At 47.3% G+C, this 17,984-nt stretch overlaps 1 protein-coding gene across 1 annotated transcript; it reads right to left on the bottom strand.

The window, feature by feature from the left end:
• Positions 1-1,173: 1,173 nt before the first annotated feature.
• CT55 (cancer/testis antigen 55) lies at positions 1,174-17,978 on the bottom strand. The gene is made up of 6 exons (XM_034649052.1): positions 17,605-17,978; positions 11,303-11,376; positions 8,818-8,999; positions 7,115-7,259; positions 2,346-2,458; positions 1,174-1,368 (listed from the first exon to the last, which is right to left on the bottom strand). The coding sequence occupies exons 1-6, from the start codon at positions 17,976-17,978 to the stop codon at positions 1,174-1,176; spliced, it is 1,083 nt and encodes a 360-aa protein (XP_034504943.1).
• Between the last annotated feature and the right edge of the window lie 6 nt (positions 17,979-17,984).

The raw sequence follows: 17,984 nt of genomic DNA, 5'->3' as shown, positions 1-17,984 counted from the left end.
TACCTAAAATCTAGAAGATACTGACTCCGCCTACTGACTGTAACGTGGGGGAACTAACCGCTACATGGTTGGGTAATCTCATGGACCTGTAATGCAAACTCAGAATTTTAAAACCTATGATGCCCATTGTGTTTTAAAAATAAAGGTTCTTGGGGGCGCCTGGGTGGCTCAGTTGGTCAAGCGTCTGCCTTTGGCTCGGGTTATGACCCCAGAGTCCTAGGTAGAGCCCCGAATTGAGATCTCTGCTCAGCAGGGAGCCTGCTTCTCCCTCTCCCTCTGCCTGCTGCTCCCCCTGCTTGTGATTTCTTTCTGTGTCAAATAAATAAATAAAATCTTAAAAAAATAAAAATAAAGGGGCACCTGGACGGCTCAGTTAGTTAAGCATCTGCCTTTGGCTCAGGTTGTGATCCCAGGGTTCTGGGATCGAGCCCCACGTTGGGCCCCCTGCTCATGGCAGAGTCTGCTTTTCTCTCTCCTTCTGCCCCACTCCCCTCACTGCTCGTGCTCTCTCTCTTGCTCGCTCGCTCAATCTCTCAGATAAATCTGACTTCAGCTCAGGTCATGATCTCAGGGTCGTGGGATTGAACCGTGCGTCAGGCTCTGTGCTTAGCAGGGAGTCTACTTTTCCCTCTCCCTCTATCCCGCCCCCCCACTCATGCTCTCTCTTTTTCAAATAAACAAAGTCTTAAAAAATAAACAGATCCACTAAAAAGAGAAAATCTCAAATATAAATTATTACAACGGATTAAGATGAAAACGTCTTTAATCAATAATGAAAAATGCTGGCCACTCTCCAGAAGGTACACTCCATTTTGCCAACCCACACGGAACCTGAAAGGTTGTGCCTGAATTAATTGTTGAGGTTTACTAAGCTATTTTTCACAAAACACATCTAAACCAGGCCCTTTCCTGACAAGAGAAGAAAAGCCGCAGAGGGAATACAAATGCTGTTGTTATCTTTTTTTTTTTTTAAGATTTTATTTATTTATGTGACAGAGAGAGACAGCCAGCGAGAGAGGGAACACAAGCAGGGGGAGTGGGAGAGAAAGAAGCAGGCTCCCAGCGGAGAAGCCTGATGCGGGACTCCATCCCGGAACGCCGGGATCACGCCCTGAGCCGAAGGCAGAAGCTCAACGACTGAGCCACCCAGGAGCCCCAAATGCTGTTGTTTTCTTACTGCCACCTTTTGACGAGAGTCATAGAAATCGCTCTCCAAACGTAGCAAGACTGAATGCTCTCCACCACGACAGCATTAACAACGTCAGATATCTGAGGTGTGTATCCATCAGGCAGCTTCAGAGATTCCAAGGTGAAAAAGATGCTGTCATCTATCACCCCGTTTCTTCCATGTAGGCTAGTAATGCAGACCTGTAATTACAGATAACAGAAGTGCTGATGTAAAAGCACTGTCCCTGTAACCGGGCCACCACCTCCTTGTTCTCGCTTTCATCTGTAGGTCACTCCATCTCCAGCCTGGCCTTCATGTTTGAAACACTGGGAGCGCTCTGTAAAACTACCCATGGCGACCCCTACCTCACAGCCACTAAGTTGGAAGCCCTGCAGACCTGGTCCTGGTCAAGGATTATAAACTCTGCACTAAATACACCACACAATGCCCATTAACCTCTCTAGCGACGACTGAGGGAGTGAAAGGGGTAGAGTGAGAAAGGAATGTGGTGGCCAACAGAACGCCATTTCTCCACTTCCTGGGTCACATCCCAAGTGCCATCTGTCCCTTTGTGCAGACAGACTTTTCCATTCATTTCCAGTCTCCGCTACCCAAGTCACACCCAGCATTTACTGCAATGCTGTGGTCCCCCCCCACCATGCCATTCATTCTTTCCCCACAATTCCCTCAACACGATTTGATTTCTGTTCTGGCTGTTCTCAGGGCATTTTAATACTTCCCAAGGAGACTACCTAATTTAGATCTTCATTATATGTGTGCTGTATATTATTCTCGGGTTATGTCTGTTTTAGAAGCATGGTCCGTTCAATAAGGAAAGAGACTGGGACGCCTGTGTGGCTCAGCGGGTGAAGCGTCTGCCTTCGGCTCAGGTCATGATCCCAGGGTCCTGGGATGGAGTCCCCACATCGGGCTCCTTGCTCAGGGGGGAGTCTGCTTCTCCCTCTGCCTGCCGCTCCCCCTGCTTGTGCTCACCCTCTCTGTCTCTCTCTCTGACAAATAAATACATAAAATCTTTAAAAAAAAATAAGGAAAAGAGACTCCTCTTTGGCAAAGAATGGTTTGCCAACACACCCCACGGAATCCTGAGCAGCAGCAAGGATCACTAGAGGAAGGAGAAGCAGAGCCAAATAACAAGAGCTACGCACAAACGGACTACCTCATGCACGTGCTTGTGCCTCAGAGGCTTCACCGACACGGCCTTTCTATTCAGCGTGTCCGACTGGGTGCAAAACTCAACTTCTACTCGGTCCCCCTGGTAAGGCTCGAACTCTAAAACAGGAGAGAAATCGAGCTGGAATGATCTCTTAGTCTTCGTAATGTTCAGTTTCACAGTTACTTTGATGTTATAAGACCCTAAAATAATTTCTACTACATCGAAAGTACATTTTGAACCTCTTAACAGGTAATCTGGAAGTCTTCCTGTCAGAAAGGATGTTTATAATCCGGGCATAACAGGCCAAGCTCTTGGGGGCGCCTGGGTGGCTCAGTCGTTAGGCGTCTGCCTTTGGCTCAGGGCATGATCCTGGCGTTCTGGGATCGAGCCCCACATTGGGCTCCTCCACTGGGAGCCTGCTTCTTCCTCTCCCACTCCCCCTGCCTGTGTTCCGTCTCTTGCTGGCTGTCTCTGTGTCAAATAAATAAATAAAATCTTTAACAACAACAACAAAAAACAGCCCAAGCTCTTGGAGAGCACCATGGGATTTATTAAACCACTGGTCACGGGCACAAGTCCCCCTGGAGAGGCACGGAAGTACAGAAGTCGGGGCACAAGTGTGAATCTGGCTGCCTGGGTTCAAACCTCGATGCTGCTACTTACTCAACTTGCAGCCTTGGGCAGGTTACTTAACCTCTCTGTGCCTTGATTTCTTCATCTAAAAAATGAGAAGCATAATGGCAGGACTTACCACAGAGAGTTGAAGGCAGAATTAATCCGTACATATAAAACTCAGAGAACAGTGCCTAGCACATAGACAGCCCCAAATATACACCACAGCCTAAAAATGGCAAGATTCTGCCAGGCTAGCAAGTTGGGAGGACTGCTGGGAAATGCGAGACACTCTAGGTTATGTTTATGTGAAACATTTATAAGAAAACTCAACTCCGATGTTTTGTCATGCAGTGCAGAGATTAGTCTGATGTTCTTGTTATAGTATAAACCTATAACTACTTATTTGTTTAATGATTTGGTAACTCCTTTTTTAGTTTTCAATAAACCCTTTTGGCAGCCATGAGCAAAAGAATGAATGCGTGTTTAGGGAAAATGAGTAATGAATCAATTTTCCAAGAAAGTTGATGAATACATGAATTATGTAATTCATCTGTGCTATTGACTGAATGTGTCCCCCTAAAATTCATCTGTCAAAGCCCTGACCTCCAGGGTGACTGTATTTGGAGATGGGGCCTCTAAGGAAGTAACTAAGATTAAATATGAGCTCCTAAGGAAGGGCACCTGGCTGGTTCAGTCAATAGAGCCTGTGACTCTTGATCTTGGGGTCCTGAGTTCAAGTCCCACGTTGGGTGAAGAAAGGAAAGAGAGAGAGAGAGAAAAAAAAGAAAGAAAGAAAGAAAGAAAGGAAGGAAGGAAGGAAGGAAGGAAGGAAGGAAGGAAGGAAGGGAGAAAGGAAGGAGGGAGGGAGGAACGGAAGAAAGGAGCTCATAAGGAAGGGACCCTAATCTGATAGGATTAATGTCCTTGTAAGAAGGGACACTGAGAGCTTTGTGCTCTCCCTCTCTCCCCCTCACACACTCCAAGGAAAGGTCACGTGAGGACTCTGTAGCTGGTTAAGCATCTGCCTTTGGCTCAGTTCATGATATCCCAGGGTCCTGGGACTGAGCCCCATGTTGGACTCCCTGCTCAGCAGGGAGTCTGCCCTTCCCCCTACCTGTGCTCCGTCTCTCTCTCAAATAAAAAAGAAAAATATATTAGTACTATTTTAAATGTCCAAACTTAAAACCAATTTGTTAGTCCTATATAAAAACTTCAAAAGCTGATTTAACTTTATCAATTGTAACACCCTTTTTTAGTCCCCAAAATGACTCAGATTGGACAACAGAGGATAAGGTCACCCCCTATAGCTATAGCTGTAGGAGGGGGTTCCCTACACAAGCTATGGCCCTTGGTAGATGTATAAAGTCATTGCCGATGTGCAGCCAGGCAAAGAGGTATCTAGTGGAATAAAAATTCCAACATCTCCCTGCCCACTCCAGTCTCCTGAATCCAGTCATAAGAATGTCAGCAGCTGAAGAACAGGGTCATACTGAAACAGGGACGCTACCTCTGAACTGAATAAGACATGGCACAATTGAGTAATTCAAGGCATTAAGGGAAAGTCCAAAAAGGGATAAGAAGGAATTTCCTTTTCATCTTTCAAGTGGGCACTCAAGCCAATATATTCTTTTTTTTTTTTAAGATGTCATTTACTCATTTGAGAGAGTGGGAGAAAGAATCTGAAGCCGACTCTGCACTGAGCAGGGAGCCCGATGTGGGGCTCGATTCCAGGACCCCGAGATGATGACCTGAGCCCAAAGCAGACGCTTAACAGACTGAGCCACCCAGGCGCCCCAATTCCAATTATGTTTTTGGCTTAAGATTTATTTATTTATTTGAGAGAGAGAGAGACAGAGAGTGTGTGTGGTGGGGGGGGCAGAGGGAGAGAGAGTGAGAGGGAATCACAAGCAGACTCCCCGCTGAGCATGGAGCCCAATATGGGCTTGATCTCACTACCCTACAATCATGACCCGAGCCGAAATCAAGAGTTGGACGTTGGACGCTTAACCGCTTAATCGACTGAGCCCCTCCTGTTATGTTTTAAATTGGCATTTGTCTTTTGTCATTTTCATTAGGTTTCATAATCCGATTAAGAGCAGCTAATTGGACAGGGCTAAGGATGACTGAGTAGGTGCTCAGGGCTTTTTAAGACACTCTCTTTTTCACCCTTGAGAGGTTTATTACTCTGACCCACCCAATTTATTTCGCAGCAGTAAATCCCTTCACCAGAGCTTTGGGTCCCGGCCTCTCTTTATGCCTCAGGGCCCTGGTTCCATCCGTCCTTCCTGCTCTCTCCTGCACCTTTAATCACTACGTTTGGCATTAAAAACATGTTCAAGTGTTTCCCATCTTAAGAAGAATTCTCCCAGCAAGGGCTACCGCTGGTGGTGTCTTCCTGTTGGCATGGTTATAGGGACCAGGAAATTAACTTAGGAGCTTAGCAATCCCAGGGGCCTTTTCTTCTTGAATTGGCTCTTTCTAACTAAACGTGTCTTAAAATCCCAGCTGCCACCAGATAATCATCTTTGGGGACTTCCACGGTTATCAATGGCGGTCAAGTCCTGTCCTGGCTTTTAAATCCCAGAAAAACTAAATGGAAAGCTGCCTGGTGTGGCTGAACTAACTTCCCCCTTTTGTATTCAAGCTACACAGCAGCTGGCTGAGCTTGAACAGGTACAAAAGTTTTACTTCTATTCATCTTTTCAAAGCCTGCCTGGCAGAGGCTGGCCAGAGATAGATTCCAGCTGGGAAAGCATCTTATTCATGCAGCCTTTCCCCAAGTCTCCCCCTAGCAGGCAGTCATTCTGTCTTCTCTGCTCAGTAGTGTTTTCAGGATGTTCTTTTAATGTACCCACATGTCAGTCTCTCCCAATTAGACTCTGAGCTCTTTCCAGGCAGGGTTTAATAAAGTCTTCCTTACCTTGTCTTGCCAATACCTAGCACACTATCATGAGCTGAGTTAAACTCAAATAGCATAAACAAATGAACAAATTACTGCTTTAGGCATAAAACAACAAAATGTCAGACCTGATAATTACAAATAGAATTCAGCAAGAGTACACACACACACACACACACACACACACACACGGAAAGTGCTGGAGGAGGTCATCAAGAGGACGTGACCACCAGTTGACCTATGAGCTCAACTCCGGGGTTTGGAGACTCCTCACCCCCTTCCCTGTCCTGGGAATGTATGTTCTGCCCACCATTCCCACAGCTGGAGCTCGCATAAGGTGTGGCTGAGACCATCTGGACAGTGCATGTGACTGAACCCAATTAAGGCATCTACGTAAACGGTTAACATTCCGGCAGGTGGGTGCAGAGATCTACTCATTTTGTGTCCGCCCCAGACAAGCCTCGTATGTAAGTTCCCTTGCTTATTACGCCGGCCGCCTACCAATCAGGAGTGGCCTGCCTCTTTCTTTGGTCTCTCCTTGCCCTCCCTGTACGGGGGCCAGTGTGCAAACCAACAGAAAGGTACATGGCTATCTCCAAACCTTATTTTAAAGCATTTGAACGATATTTTTTTAAAGAGTATCCCTGTGCGGCGCCTGAGAGGCTCAGTTGGTTGGGCACCTGGGTGGCTCGCTTGGTTTCGGCTCAGGTCGTGATCTCAGGGTCCTGGGAACGAGCCCCACATGGGGCTCCACACTCAGCAGGGAGTCTGCTTCAGGATTCTCTCTCTCCCTCTACCCCCCTCCCCCACTTGCTCTCTCAAATAAATAAATAAATAAATCTTGTAAAAATTAAAATAAAATAAAAATAAAAAGAATATCCCTGTTTACTTGTAATGTTTTCCGGTTAGATTAGAAATTCAGTGCCTAGACGCATGGACAAATTACACAAATACTAGCAGCTACGTCCAATAACTGAAACGTCAACAAACGCTAGCCTGAGTTTTTAAGAACACTATGTATCTGTCCCTTGCTGCACATTATTTTCAATTCCAAAGGTCCACTTCAAGTATCAAAGAGCCTCTGATGGGAGCCAAGGACACTAGAGAAGTAGTTCTAATCCAAAAAGCCTCTTGCCAAATAGCATGTTCTAAATCTGACCCTGGAAATGGTGCCTGTAACTATCTCCAAAGCCAATCGATAAAATTTTAAAAAGACAGGTAAAACCTCATTTTAAATTTTAAAACGTGTAAACTGTACCTTTACAAATGACATCTAGAGAGAAGTAAGTTGTGTGATCAATGTAGTTAGCACCTTCCACTGCAGACGAAATACAGCCAAATGCAACTCTAGGACAGGAGTCGGAGGGTCCAGCGCCATGGCAACCATCACTGACAGCAACCACCTGCGAGAAAAGGAAACCATGACAGCAAACACAACGCAGGGTTAAAAAGAAGAAACATGCTCAAATCCTTGTCGTTCCAGAAGTGGTTTAAAGAACTGAAATAAACAGTGGTGAAGAGATTTCACCTAACAAATGTAGAGGCATGAGACGAAGATAAAACAATGAATGAGCTTTATATCTTTTATTACTTTATTTTTTAGAGCAGTTTAGGAACATCGAGCTGAAATTTCCCGTACATTCCTCCCGTCTATCCTTAGCTTGCCCTATTAATTACTGGCACCTGGCAATTGTTGGATTGGTACATCTGTTCAACTGATGGACAGATATTGGTACTGTATATTTAAAGTTTATAGTTTAAATGAGGGGTAACTCTTTGTGTTGTTCTGTCATGTATTTTTAAAATGTGTCTAAAAACATACTTTGTGGACCAACCAGCTTCAAGGCATTGACAGAACTAGATTCGAAGGTAGAAGATAGACTGTTCCTGCCCTTTAGCAAGTCACAATCCAAGGGGAGTAAAAGACAAAAATCACTAATTCAGTGCACGTTGTGACAAATGGTGAAACCAAGTGCAAATGTAGGCTTCTGGGAATTCCCAGTAGGGAGAGAATTTCAGATCAAAAGAATAGAGGACAAATTCTTGGAGAGAGTGGGATCTGACATGGGCTTCAAGAGAAGAGAATGATTTTTACCTGGCAAATGGGAGGGAGTAGGGTTGAGGACAGGGGTAGGGAGACGGGAAGGGAGGAGAGACAACACACCTCAAGGAAGAAAACTATTAAGATTCCAGGTCAGGGGCGCCTGGGTGGCACAGCGGTTAAGCGTCTGCCTTCGGCTCAGGGTGTGATCCCGGCGTTGTGGGATCGAGCCCCACATCAGGCTCCTCTGCTATGAGCCTGCTTCTTCCTCTCCCACTACCCCTGCTTGTGTTCCCTCTCTCGCTGGCTGTCTCTATCTCTATCAAATAAATAAATAAAATCTTTAAAAAAAAAAAAGATTCCAGGTCAGTGCACCCAGAGGGGCAGAGCATGAGATAAAGCTGGGAAAGTAAGGAACAGGGGTACAGAGAAGCTCTAAAAAGACAAAGCTGTGACTTAATTTATCTACAATAGGGAGGAATTCAAAACCTTTATTATTGGAAGTGTAGTGGCCTTCATTTTATTTTTTTTCTAAAGATTTTATTTATTTATTTGTGGGGGGAGCACAAGCAGGGAGAGCGGCAGGCAGAGGGAGAAGCAGACTCCCCGCTGAGCAAGGAGCCCAATGTGGGATCATGACCTGACTGGAGCCAGAGGCAGACATTCGCTGACTGAGCCACCCAGGTACCCCTTATTCCTAGCCATATTTTTAAATTCTGAAGAACAGATATGCAATTTATACTTTTATAAACAGAAACCACTACAAAGCTAAGAACAAGCGTCCCACACAAAGCAGTGAATTGGACTTCAAATTCCACCCTTCCGCCACACCGGGTCACCTCAGAGAGGCGGAATAAACAGAAGCAAGGCTGAAAGCCCCCCAGGAATAAAGCCAGTCCCCAAACTCCTACTAATCTTACTTTGATCGCTTTCGATCCATATGTTTTATCGTCTTCCACAATGGCAGTGACTTCTTGTCCAACTTTGAGAGAGACATCGCCAGTCACAACATCACTACTGAAGTAGACCAGCTCATCAATCAAGCCATAATCACTACAGATCTTTGTCACCACTCCTCGCACCATTTTCAGCTCATCGCCACCTATGAGATGGGTGAACAACACACATCATTAGTTCATGTCCAAAGCAAATTGCACATGAGAAATAAGCCCTCCCGCAGGAAGATATGGTAGACGACGACCTAAATCGAGAAAGAAATTGGACTCGGTTTGAGATACAGATGACCGTGACAGAGGGAGCATAATGATTAAATGTTTGGGAGGCAGAAGGCTCACGTTAAATGTTGATGCCACCATTTCTCGGTAAGGCACAGTGGCCCAAGGCCCTTGGTAGTGGATTTCTGCTGAAGAAGGCAGAGTCTGGGACCACACTGCCTGGCTGTGAACACAGCTCTTCCCTTTATCATCTGTGCAACCCTCGTCACATTTCTTTTTTTTTTTTTTTAAGATTTTATTTATTTATTTGACAGAGACAGAGACAGCCAGCGAGAGAGGGAACACAAGCAGGGGGAGTGGGAGAGGAAGAAGCAGGCTTCCAGCAGAGGAGCCTGATGTGGGGCTCGATCCCATAACGCCGGGATCATGCCCTGAGCCGAAGGCAGACACTTAACCGCTGTGCCACCCAGGCGCCCCTCGGCACATTTCTTAACCTCCCAGAATTTGTTTTCATCTGTAAAAGCAGGGCATTACTCATGTCTGCCTAGGAGAGTAGATCTTAAATGTTCTCACCACACTCACACTCACACACACTCACACACACACACAGGATAATTATATAAGGTGATGGATGTGTTAATAACCTTACCGTGCAATCATTTCACAATATATACATATAACAAGTCATCGTGCACACCTTAAACTTACAGTGTTATACGTTATTATGTCTCAATAAAGTGGGGGGAAAGGGTTGTTCTAATTATGAACTGACACATACATGTCAACTGCTTAAAACTGTGAATGCCTCCCACAGGTTAGAGCTTACACGGTAGTTGTTGTCATGGTTTCCGCATCTAGAGAGTCTTTGAACAGCCATTATTGTTACAGAATTTTATCATTATCAACAAGAGACGCAGCAGCAGCACCTGGAAATTACTCAAACATCTCACCAGACAAAAGCACATAAAGAGATCTGGGGGTTTAACTCTAGCCCAAATGTGCATCCAAAACACTCAAGTTTATTTTTTTCCCAAACAAACACAGTTAGGAAGCCAAAATTTCGGATCTGAACCTAGAGAGGAAGACTGCAGAGCCCATTATGAACCACAAGGCCTTAGGTGCCTCCCCAAAATGAGGCTGGGAGAAATGGAAGAGAGGCTGGGAGAAACATTGATTGTAAATGATTACAGTTTCAGAAGCCAAAAAAATCCTGAAAACTTTTATTTAAAGAATTTATTGGAGACAGAGCTTGCCCACCAGTGGGGGTGGGGGGGTGCAGAGGGAGAAGCCGACTCTACTGAGCAGGGAGCCCTACTCGGGGCTCCATCCCAGGACCCCAAGATCACGACCTGAGGTGAAGTCAGCCTCCTAACCGACTGAGCCACCCAGATGCCCTGAGACATTTTTTAAAAATGGGTTTTTAAAAATGGGTCAAACTTGTCAAGCAAAATTATAAAACACGAGAAAGTGGAAGGGACAAGGGTGACAACCGCCACTCAAGCTCATGAAAATGTATCAGAAAACTCTTCTGTATTGTCCCATTGGCAAAAAACGGCTAATGGGGCACCTGACAACGCTCCCGCCTCCCTGCGGGGTCTTCCGAGGACCACGTGGCAGGAAGGCCCGGTCAGCCCTGAGCCCGCGCTTGGCCCAGACAAGGGCTCGGCATGCTTCAGAGAAGGACCGCCGCCACCCCAGCGAACCTTCTCGTTTTCACGGGGGCCCGCCGGCACAGTGGCGCCAGTGTCCCCTGAGTTACCCCCTCAGTGCTAGACTCTGGGGCAGGATTTCAGGATACAAAGGTGAGCCGCTTCAGTGTGGCCTCTGGCCTCCTACCAGCGACAGACCTAGGACTTGACCACTTGGCTTCAAGTACACGCGTGTTTGGAAAACAACAGCAAAGGCAGCCTCTCTCTAATCAGGGTGATCCACTACTACTGGAAACATGAGAAGGAATCGGTTGCACCTTTACACAACACAGGCACAATATAAGTTCCGAAGGCATCGGGGGAAACACAAGGGTGGGGCACAGCTGCCCAGGGGCCTTCTCTGTCTACACCACCATCACTTTGGACAGGAGGGTTCTGGGCACGCTCAGGGACTCAAGAATGCCTCTCCCCCAAGGCAGCCATGGCCACGCTGCCCCCTTCTGAGCCCCTGAGGCTCTGAACGGGGAGAAGGGTGCACCTTTAGGTGCAGGCTCCTGGGAGGGAGAAGTCGAAATGAATACCTTCCAAGAGCCTCATCTGCTGCTCCCTCTCGGCCTCCGATGAGTTCACCCTCCTCCGGAAGAAGGCAAGAGCCCTGGAAATAAACCGAAGCATGGTTCGGCGGTTTGGGCAGCCTGGGCCCCCCAGACACAGCACCAAGCTCGCTCCTGTCCCAGTCTCTGCTACCCAGCCGCACTCTGATCACAGCGCTTGTTCCGACGCCGCGCCTGCCCCTCTGCCCCGCGGGAGGTCTAGCCAGGGGGCCACACGAGCCTTGAGGCAGGCGGCCACCCGACGGGCCTTAACGTGCCGCGTGCCCAACATCCAGCCAATGGGGGCGTAGCGCGCTCCGTGGAAGCCACCCAGGGGCGGCGAGCTGGTGGGTGGGAATTCGTGGCTCCTCCCACCACAGGCGGGGGCGGAAATGTGGGTGCCCACCGGACATCACTTCCAGTGCGAACTCGTTTTGCAGGTCTTAGCGTGGAGGGTCCCTGTGCGCTTCTGCAGGGCGGGCCTGATGCCTGCCTTGGAAGGTGGCACAGCAACTTGCCCCGAGGTCGGAGGCAGGCCCCCAGGCTCTGGCTCCCAGGTGTGGAGCCCCCCACTCCTCACTGCGTGAATTCTTTCCTCTTTCTTTGCCTCTAAGTGCCCTGCACCACCAGCTCCCACCGGCCCCACCTCCTCATCCCTACACTCACTGCACGGGGAGATCAGTGGTCAGCTCTAAGAAGGACTTTCTGTTCTGTGTTAAGTGATACCACCGATACTGTGGGAAAGCCGAACTGGCACGTCTACACGGGTCTCAAACCAGAGGCTGTGTCTCGCTCTTCTTGGAAGGGAGCCGACCGTGCCAGAGCACTCACTATGGGGCCAAGAGCTGCTTTTAAGTAGGATCTGGAGATGAGAATGGCTAGGTAAGGAGAGCCGGGTGATGGAGCACGATGCAGGGAGTTTGGATTGCATCACCACTCTTTTGGGGACCATGCAGACATCACATTAATAATACTAAAAGGAAAAAAGGAATAGTAAATATTTTAACAGCAAAATGAGTTTATTTGGGAAGAGCAGACCAAATGCAATTCAGGACACATGAACCATGGCGAACAGTCAGCAAGAACAAAGGACAACATAAAGCTTTCTTTGATAGAGAAGAGGAAGCTGGGGCGGGTGGTTTTGAAGGAGAGTCATTAGAGGGGAGTGAGAGTCCAGGGTTGTGATGGCCTCTCATTGGCTGAGTTGTGGCACTTTCTCATTGGCGGGGCTGTTGCTGAGCCCGGAGGAAATCTTCCTTCCTCCTGCTGCGGTTGTAAAGCAGGCTCCTGCCTGTCCTCCTGCCTGTCGTCGGCGAAAAATGCTGTTGACAAGTGGTAGTGAGTGAGAGCTCCCCTTTTAGAGCTTCCCCACTCCGTCTTAAACACGGTTGCCTTTGTTCATTTTCACATTTTCCCCTTTTGATCAAGGTCTTCCCCTCAAAGCATCACTGATCAAGAGTCAGGTTTTCCACATTTAGTGGTTTTGTCCCTTAGTACCAGGGAGGACCTTCCCTGGCTGCCATATCTCACGTCGGAGGGCAATCTTTGAGATCACACTTAGTGACAAGGAAGGGTAGGAGGGAGAGTTCTCAGGCATTCACATCTAATGTGTATATCTTGGGGCCCCTGGGTGGCTCAGGTTGGGTGGCTGCCTTTGGCTCAGGTCATGATCTCAGGGTCCTGGGATTGAGCACCCCCATAGGGCTCCCTGCTCAGCAGGAAGCCTACAAGACTGCTTCTCCCTCTCCTCCCTGGCTTGTGCTCTCTGTGGCTATATCTGTCTCTCTCTCAAAGAAATAAACAAAATCTTAAAAAATAATAAAATGAAGTATATATCTTATCAGGTTTATAGGCATTGGAGATCATCTCAAAGTGTTGGGCTAGTGTCACCCTGTTAGGCACATTGTTTCTACAAAGGTTTATCAGGCTCATATACAAAGCTTAAAAATAAAGCAGAATTAAAAGTAATATGACAAATCCAGATTGAGCAATGGTTCTAAGCCTGGAGCCCCAGCCTCGAGGTAACCAGCTAAAGAGATCAAAGGACCATGGATTGTTAGGTGAAATTCACTGTAGCCAATGTGCTTGTTCTCTCATTTTATGCAATCGGGTTTCTATTTCTCCAGAGGACTTTCTACAAGTGTAGCAGGCGGTATCGGCTATGGCGCAAGCATCTCCTTGTTCAACAAGTAGATGGTCAAGGGCTGCACGGTTATCCCAAACTTCTTTAGCCAGCGAGTCAAGTGATTGCTGTTGGGCTGCTACTGCTTTGGCTGTGGAGTCAGCTACCTCCGCTAATGTGAGGGAGAGAGTTCTGATCATGTATTCATCGGCACTTCCTCTGACCCAAGGAAGAAAGACTTTCCCTACAGAGGCAAACCCGGAGACACGTGCATCTCCTGGACGTTCCCATTTAAGGCAACTGTGGAGGTTTCTTGGGATGAGCTGATGGGAAGCTTCTGCTTTATTATGGATGTTGACAGGGATGGCTAACCAACCCAATAAACATTGACCTCCAGTTTGCCTGCTATCTAGTTACAGGCCCACAGGAAATGCCATCCACCACCAGACAAAAATGAAACCAGGCAGAGCTTGGAGTACTCTAGCTGGGGTCTGGTTATTGATAGGTCCATGAGCCAGAATTTCCTAAGGGACACTTTCAAGTCAGGAATCAGAGGAGTTGGGATGACACCCTGTGAGAGGCCATCCCATCCTCAAAGAGTCCTTTCTAAAAATCCTGCAAAGAGGAATTAGCCGATTTGTATTTCCGCTGGGTGCAGAGCGACAGGATACACTTAGATAAGGAAAAGACCATGAGGTGGTGAAGATTATACAATTGGCAAAGGTGGAGGGATTTAACTGAGCCAGTACAGTTATGGCTGAAGAAAGATGGAGACAAGGTATGGGGACAGTGGACCACAGTAGTGTAACTTGATAGGTAACATCCATGAGCATGTGGGAATAATTGAAAATGGCATTTGGGAACTAAGGACACATTGGTGTCGGGCAAGACCAAGGGGTCTCTGACACCATGAACAGATCCAGCAGTCTGAAAGCTTCCCCCTTTTGCAATAGATTGGATAAGAGCATTATTTTTCCAAGAATGAGATGGAGAAAATAAGGTAAAAAGCAGCGGTAAGAAAATGGTATGCTTTACACATAATAACCAATCATAGCCTACTGGCACTAACAATTTAAACCACTTCCAGTGAGGTGTAGAAATCTTACTTCCATTTAGGTCTATTGAAACTTTTCACTTTTTTTTTTTAAAACCTGTGCAGGTTTTTGAAGACTTTATTTATTTGCTTATTTGAGAGAGAGAGAGAGAGGTCACAGGGGAGAGGCAGAGAGAAAATGCTAAGCGGGCTCCATGCCCAGGGCAGAGCCCAATGCAGGGCTGGATCTCGTGACCCTGAGATTATGACCTGAGCCTAAACCGAAGAGCTGGTCGCTTAACCAACTGAGCCACCCACACACCCCACCCTTTTCACTTCTAAATATAAATGTCAAGTGTTTCTTCCACATCAGATGACACAATTTTTGCTTCGACCATCAAAATAATTTTAAAACTCAAGAGGAAGATAGTTTATTATATTTCCTCTTATTTTTACTCATTCCAATTACTTTTTCTCCTTCCTAAAGTGCCATCCTCCTCGGGTGATCACTTCCTTTCTGTTTAGGAAACTTCTCTTGGCCATTCTTTTTTTTAAAATATTTATTTATTTATTTTGAGGGAGAGAGTGCACATGCGATGCGTGGTGCGGGGGGGCAGGGACAGAGGAAGAGGGAGAGAATCTCAAGCAGACTCCCTGCTGAGTGCAGAGCCTGACATGGGGCTCTCAGGTGTCTTGACCCTGAGACTATGACCTGAGCCAAAACCAAGAGTCGGTCGCTACCCCTCTTAGTTAGTCTTTAAAGGTATGTCTACTGGTCAAAATTTCTCTTAATTTTCCTTGTCTGAGAATGTCTTTATCTCCCCTTCATTTCTGAAGGATGTATTCACAGGGATGGGATTTGTGTTCTAGTGGGAAAGTGAACCACTGATTAGTCCTGCTCCTTACCACCTCCTTCAGTTTCTTCAAAGCATCACGTTTGCCTTTTTTCCCTTGACCGAGTAGGAATTGCCAGATCAGTATACACGACTTTGCTGAGTTCCTTAAACAGTTCTAGAGAGGCCACTGAGATGTTCAAGTGCAGTGGTGAACGAGCATTGTCAGGGAGTCTAAATACTCCAGCCAGCTCTCATCGTTAAAACTGGGGCGGCATCGTTGTGAATCCACTTCTTGCAGGCAGCTTTTTAAAAGTCATGTGTATAAGCAAACATACATATTTCCACAATTTATTAAATGGTCTTAAAAAATGATCAAGCTTGAGTTGGATTTGGCTGAGAAGAAAGATTAGATGAAACCACAGGAAGAGCTTCTGAGCCTACCAGCAAGAAATGCCGTGAACAAGGGCAAACGAAAACATGAGAAGATCCCGTACAGTATCCAGGGCCAACAATGGGTTAAAAGGAGTCCTTAGAAATGACTATGTGGTTAGAAGGAGTTCAGGATATGCCACGCCAACATAGCCACTTTCGTATATTATTTTGAGCTAAAAAAGCACTTGAAAAACAGCAAATACAGGCAGAGGTTTTCCCTGAAATCCCTGTGAAAATTAATAAAAGGAAACCTCATTTAAAGTGCAGTCGGGGCACCTGGGTGGCTCAGATGGTTGGGCATCTGCCTTTGGCTCGGGTCGTGATCCTGGGGTCCAGGGATCCAGCCCCATGTTGGACTCCCTGCTCAGCGGGGAGCCTGCTTCTCCCTCTCCCTCTGCTGTTCCTCCTGCTTGTGCTCTCTCTGCCTCTCCCTCTCAAACGAATAAATAAAATCTTAAAAAAAAATAAAGTGGAGTCGGGAGATCAGAAGGGGAAGGTTTTAGGTCCTACCATTCCTTATAAATTGCAGACCCCAACAGGAACAGACATATCTTGCAAATAAGACACGACATTAGCTATTACTATCCCAGCAGGAAAAACAAAAGGTGTTCCCCTTCCTTGTCCCTCAACAGCCCAGCCAATGAGAGACAGTCATAACTCAAGCCAATGAAAAGCTACTGTACTTGGAACTCCGAGTTGACTCTAATGGACTTTTTGTTTCCAACAGCCCTCTCAGCCTCCCCCTTTCCTCTATAAAAGAGCATTCCTGGGACACTGGGGTGGCTCAGTCGGTTAAGCATCTGCCTTCCGCTCAGGTCATGAGCCCAGGATCCTGGGATAAAGCCCCGAGTCGGGCTCCCTGTTCAGCTGGGGAGTCCGCTTCTGCCTCTGCCCCTGCTCCTGTGCTCTCTCGCTCACGCTCTCCCAAATAAGTAAGTAGAATCTTTAAAAAAGCCTTCCTCTCTTTTGTTTTCCCGATTTGCCTGCCATTAAGCCCTTGTTTGCTTGTCCTTAGTTGTATTGTAATTCTCTCCTATTCCCAAATAAACACATTTTTATGTGACACAATTTTACTGACAATTTTAAGATTAACATCCCCTTATGGGTCTAAAGACAGATCCTCCAAAATGAACTCAATTGTAATGAAACCCCTCCTTAGAAATTTCATCAACCAGGGAAATTGATTCTTAACCACAGGGGGGAAATGAGAAGTCCACACCACATCCAAACTCTGTCACAAACCACCATAACTCCCATCTATTCTACTAAGAATCCACTCATGTTCCCTAAAAATCATTTAGTCTCCCCTAAATTGCCTACATCTCTCCCCTTCCCCTATTAAGATGATATATGAACTCTCAAATCTCACTGCCTCTCTGGGTGTTCACATTTTGTTTTCTGTGATGTCCCCGTGCAGGTAATATTAAAAATTAGTAAATGTGTATACCTTTTCTGCAGTTAATCTGCCTGTTGTCGATTTATTTCATAACCTACAGGTGTGTACAAATAGAATCTTAGAGTATAGAGGGAAAGTTTTCCTCTCTTACAGGTAAGAGAAGGACAATGGGGCAATTCAATAAAGAAATACACATAACCAGCAAATATACCAAAAAGAAAACCATGCACCTGTGGGTTTGGTGAAACTCACAGTGCTGAGTTAGCAGAGAAATGTGAATTCAAATAAGGTACAATGGGTTGGCTGGCCGGGTTTTCTGTGGAGACAGTGGGGAAGGGGGATAAGGTAAACAGGCGGAACCTTCCCGGGAGGCCATCTGCACGGAATCAGTATAGCAGTCCAGACACTCCGGGTCCCACCACTCCGCTCAAGGACGTTCCCGGAAAGCGATCCCTGGGGAATACCACCCACCAATCCCTTCCTGCCCTCGGGCTGTGCCCTTGGGAGCCCAGAAGGAGGCGGAGCTTGATGGGGGCGGTCCCGGGGGTGGTCCGGTGGGCGGTCCCGTGTCGGCAGTCGCCGCTCTGCGGACCCGGGAGGGGGCGTGTCCACACTAGGGGCGGGGTTACGCTGGCGGCGACCGCCCCGGCAGCCGGCGAGGGGCGGAGCTCTCCATAGGCTGCTCCGGAGGGGCGGTGGCGGGGGCCGCGGAGGCTGGCTGCATCGCCGGCCCAGCCAGGAAAGGGGTGACCGAGGGCGGGGCGGGGCGCCTCAGGCCTCGCGTCCACCTGCCCGGCCGCTCGCGCTCCCCTGGGTCGGCGGGGCCTGCGCCGGCCCGGGCCCATGGCGGC

Source organism: Ailuropoda melanoleuca, chromosome X (assembly GCF_002007445.2).
Source record: "Ailuropoda melanoleuca isolate Jingjing chromosome X, ASM200744v2, whole genome shotgun sequence".
Lineage (NCBI taxonomy): Eukaryota > Metazoa > Chordata > Mammalia > Carnivora > Ursidae > Ailuropoda > Ailuropoda melanoleuca.
The sequence above is the reverse complement of the archived record's forward strand: the minus strand, read 5'-3'. Positions and strand labels throughout refer to the sequence as shown.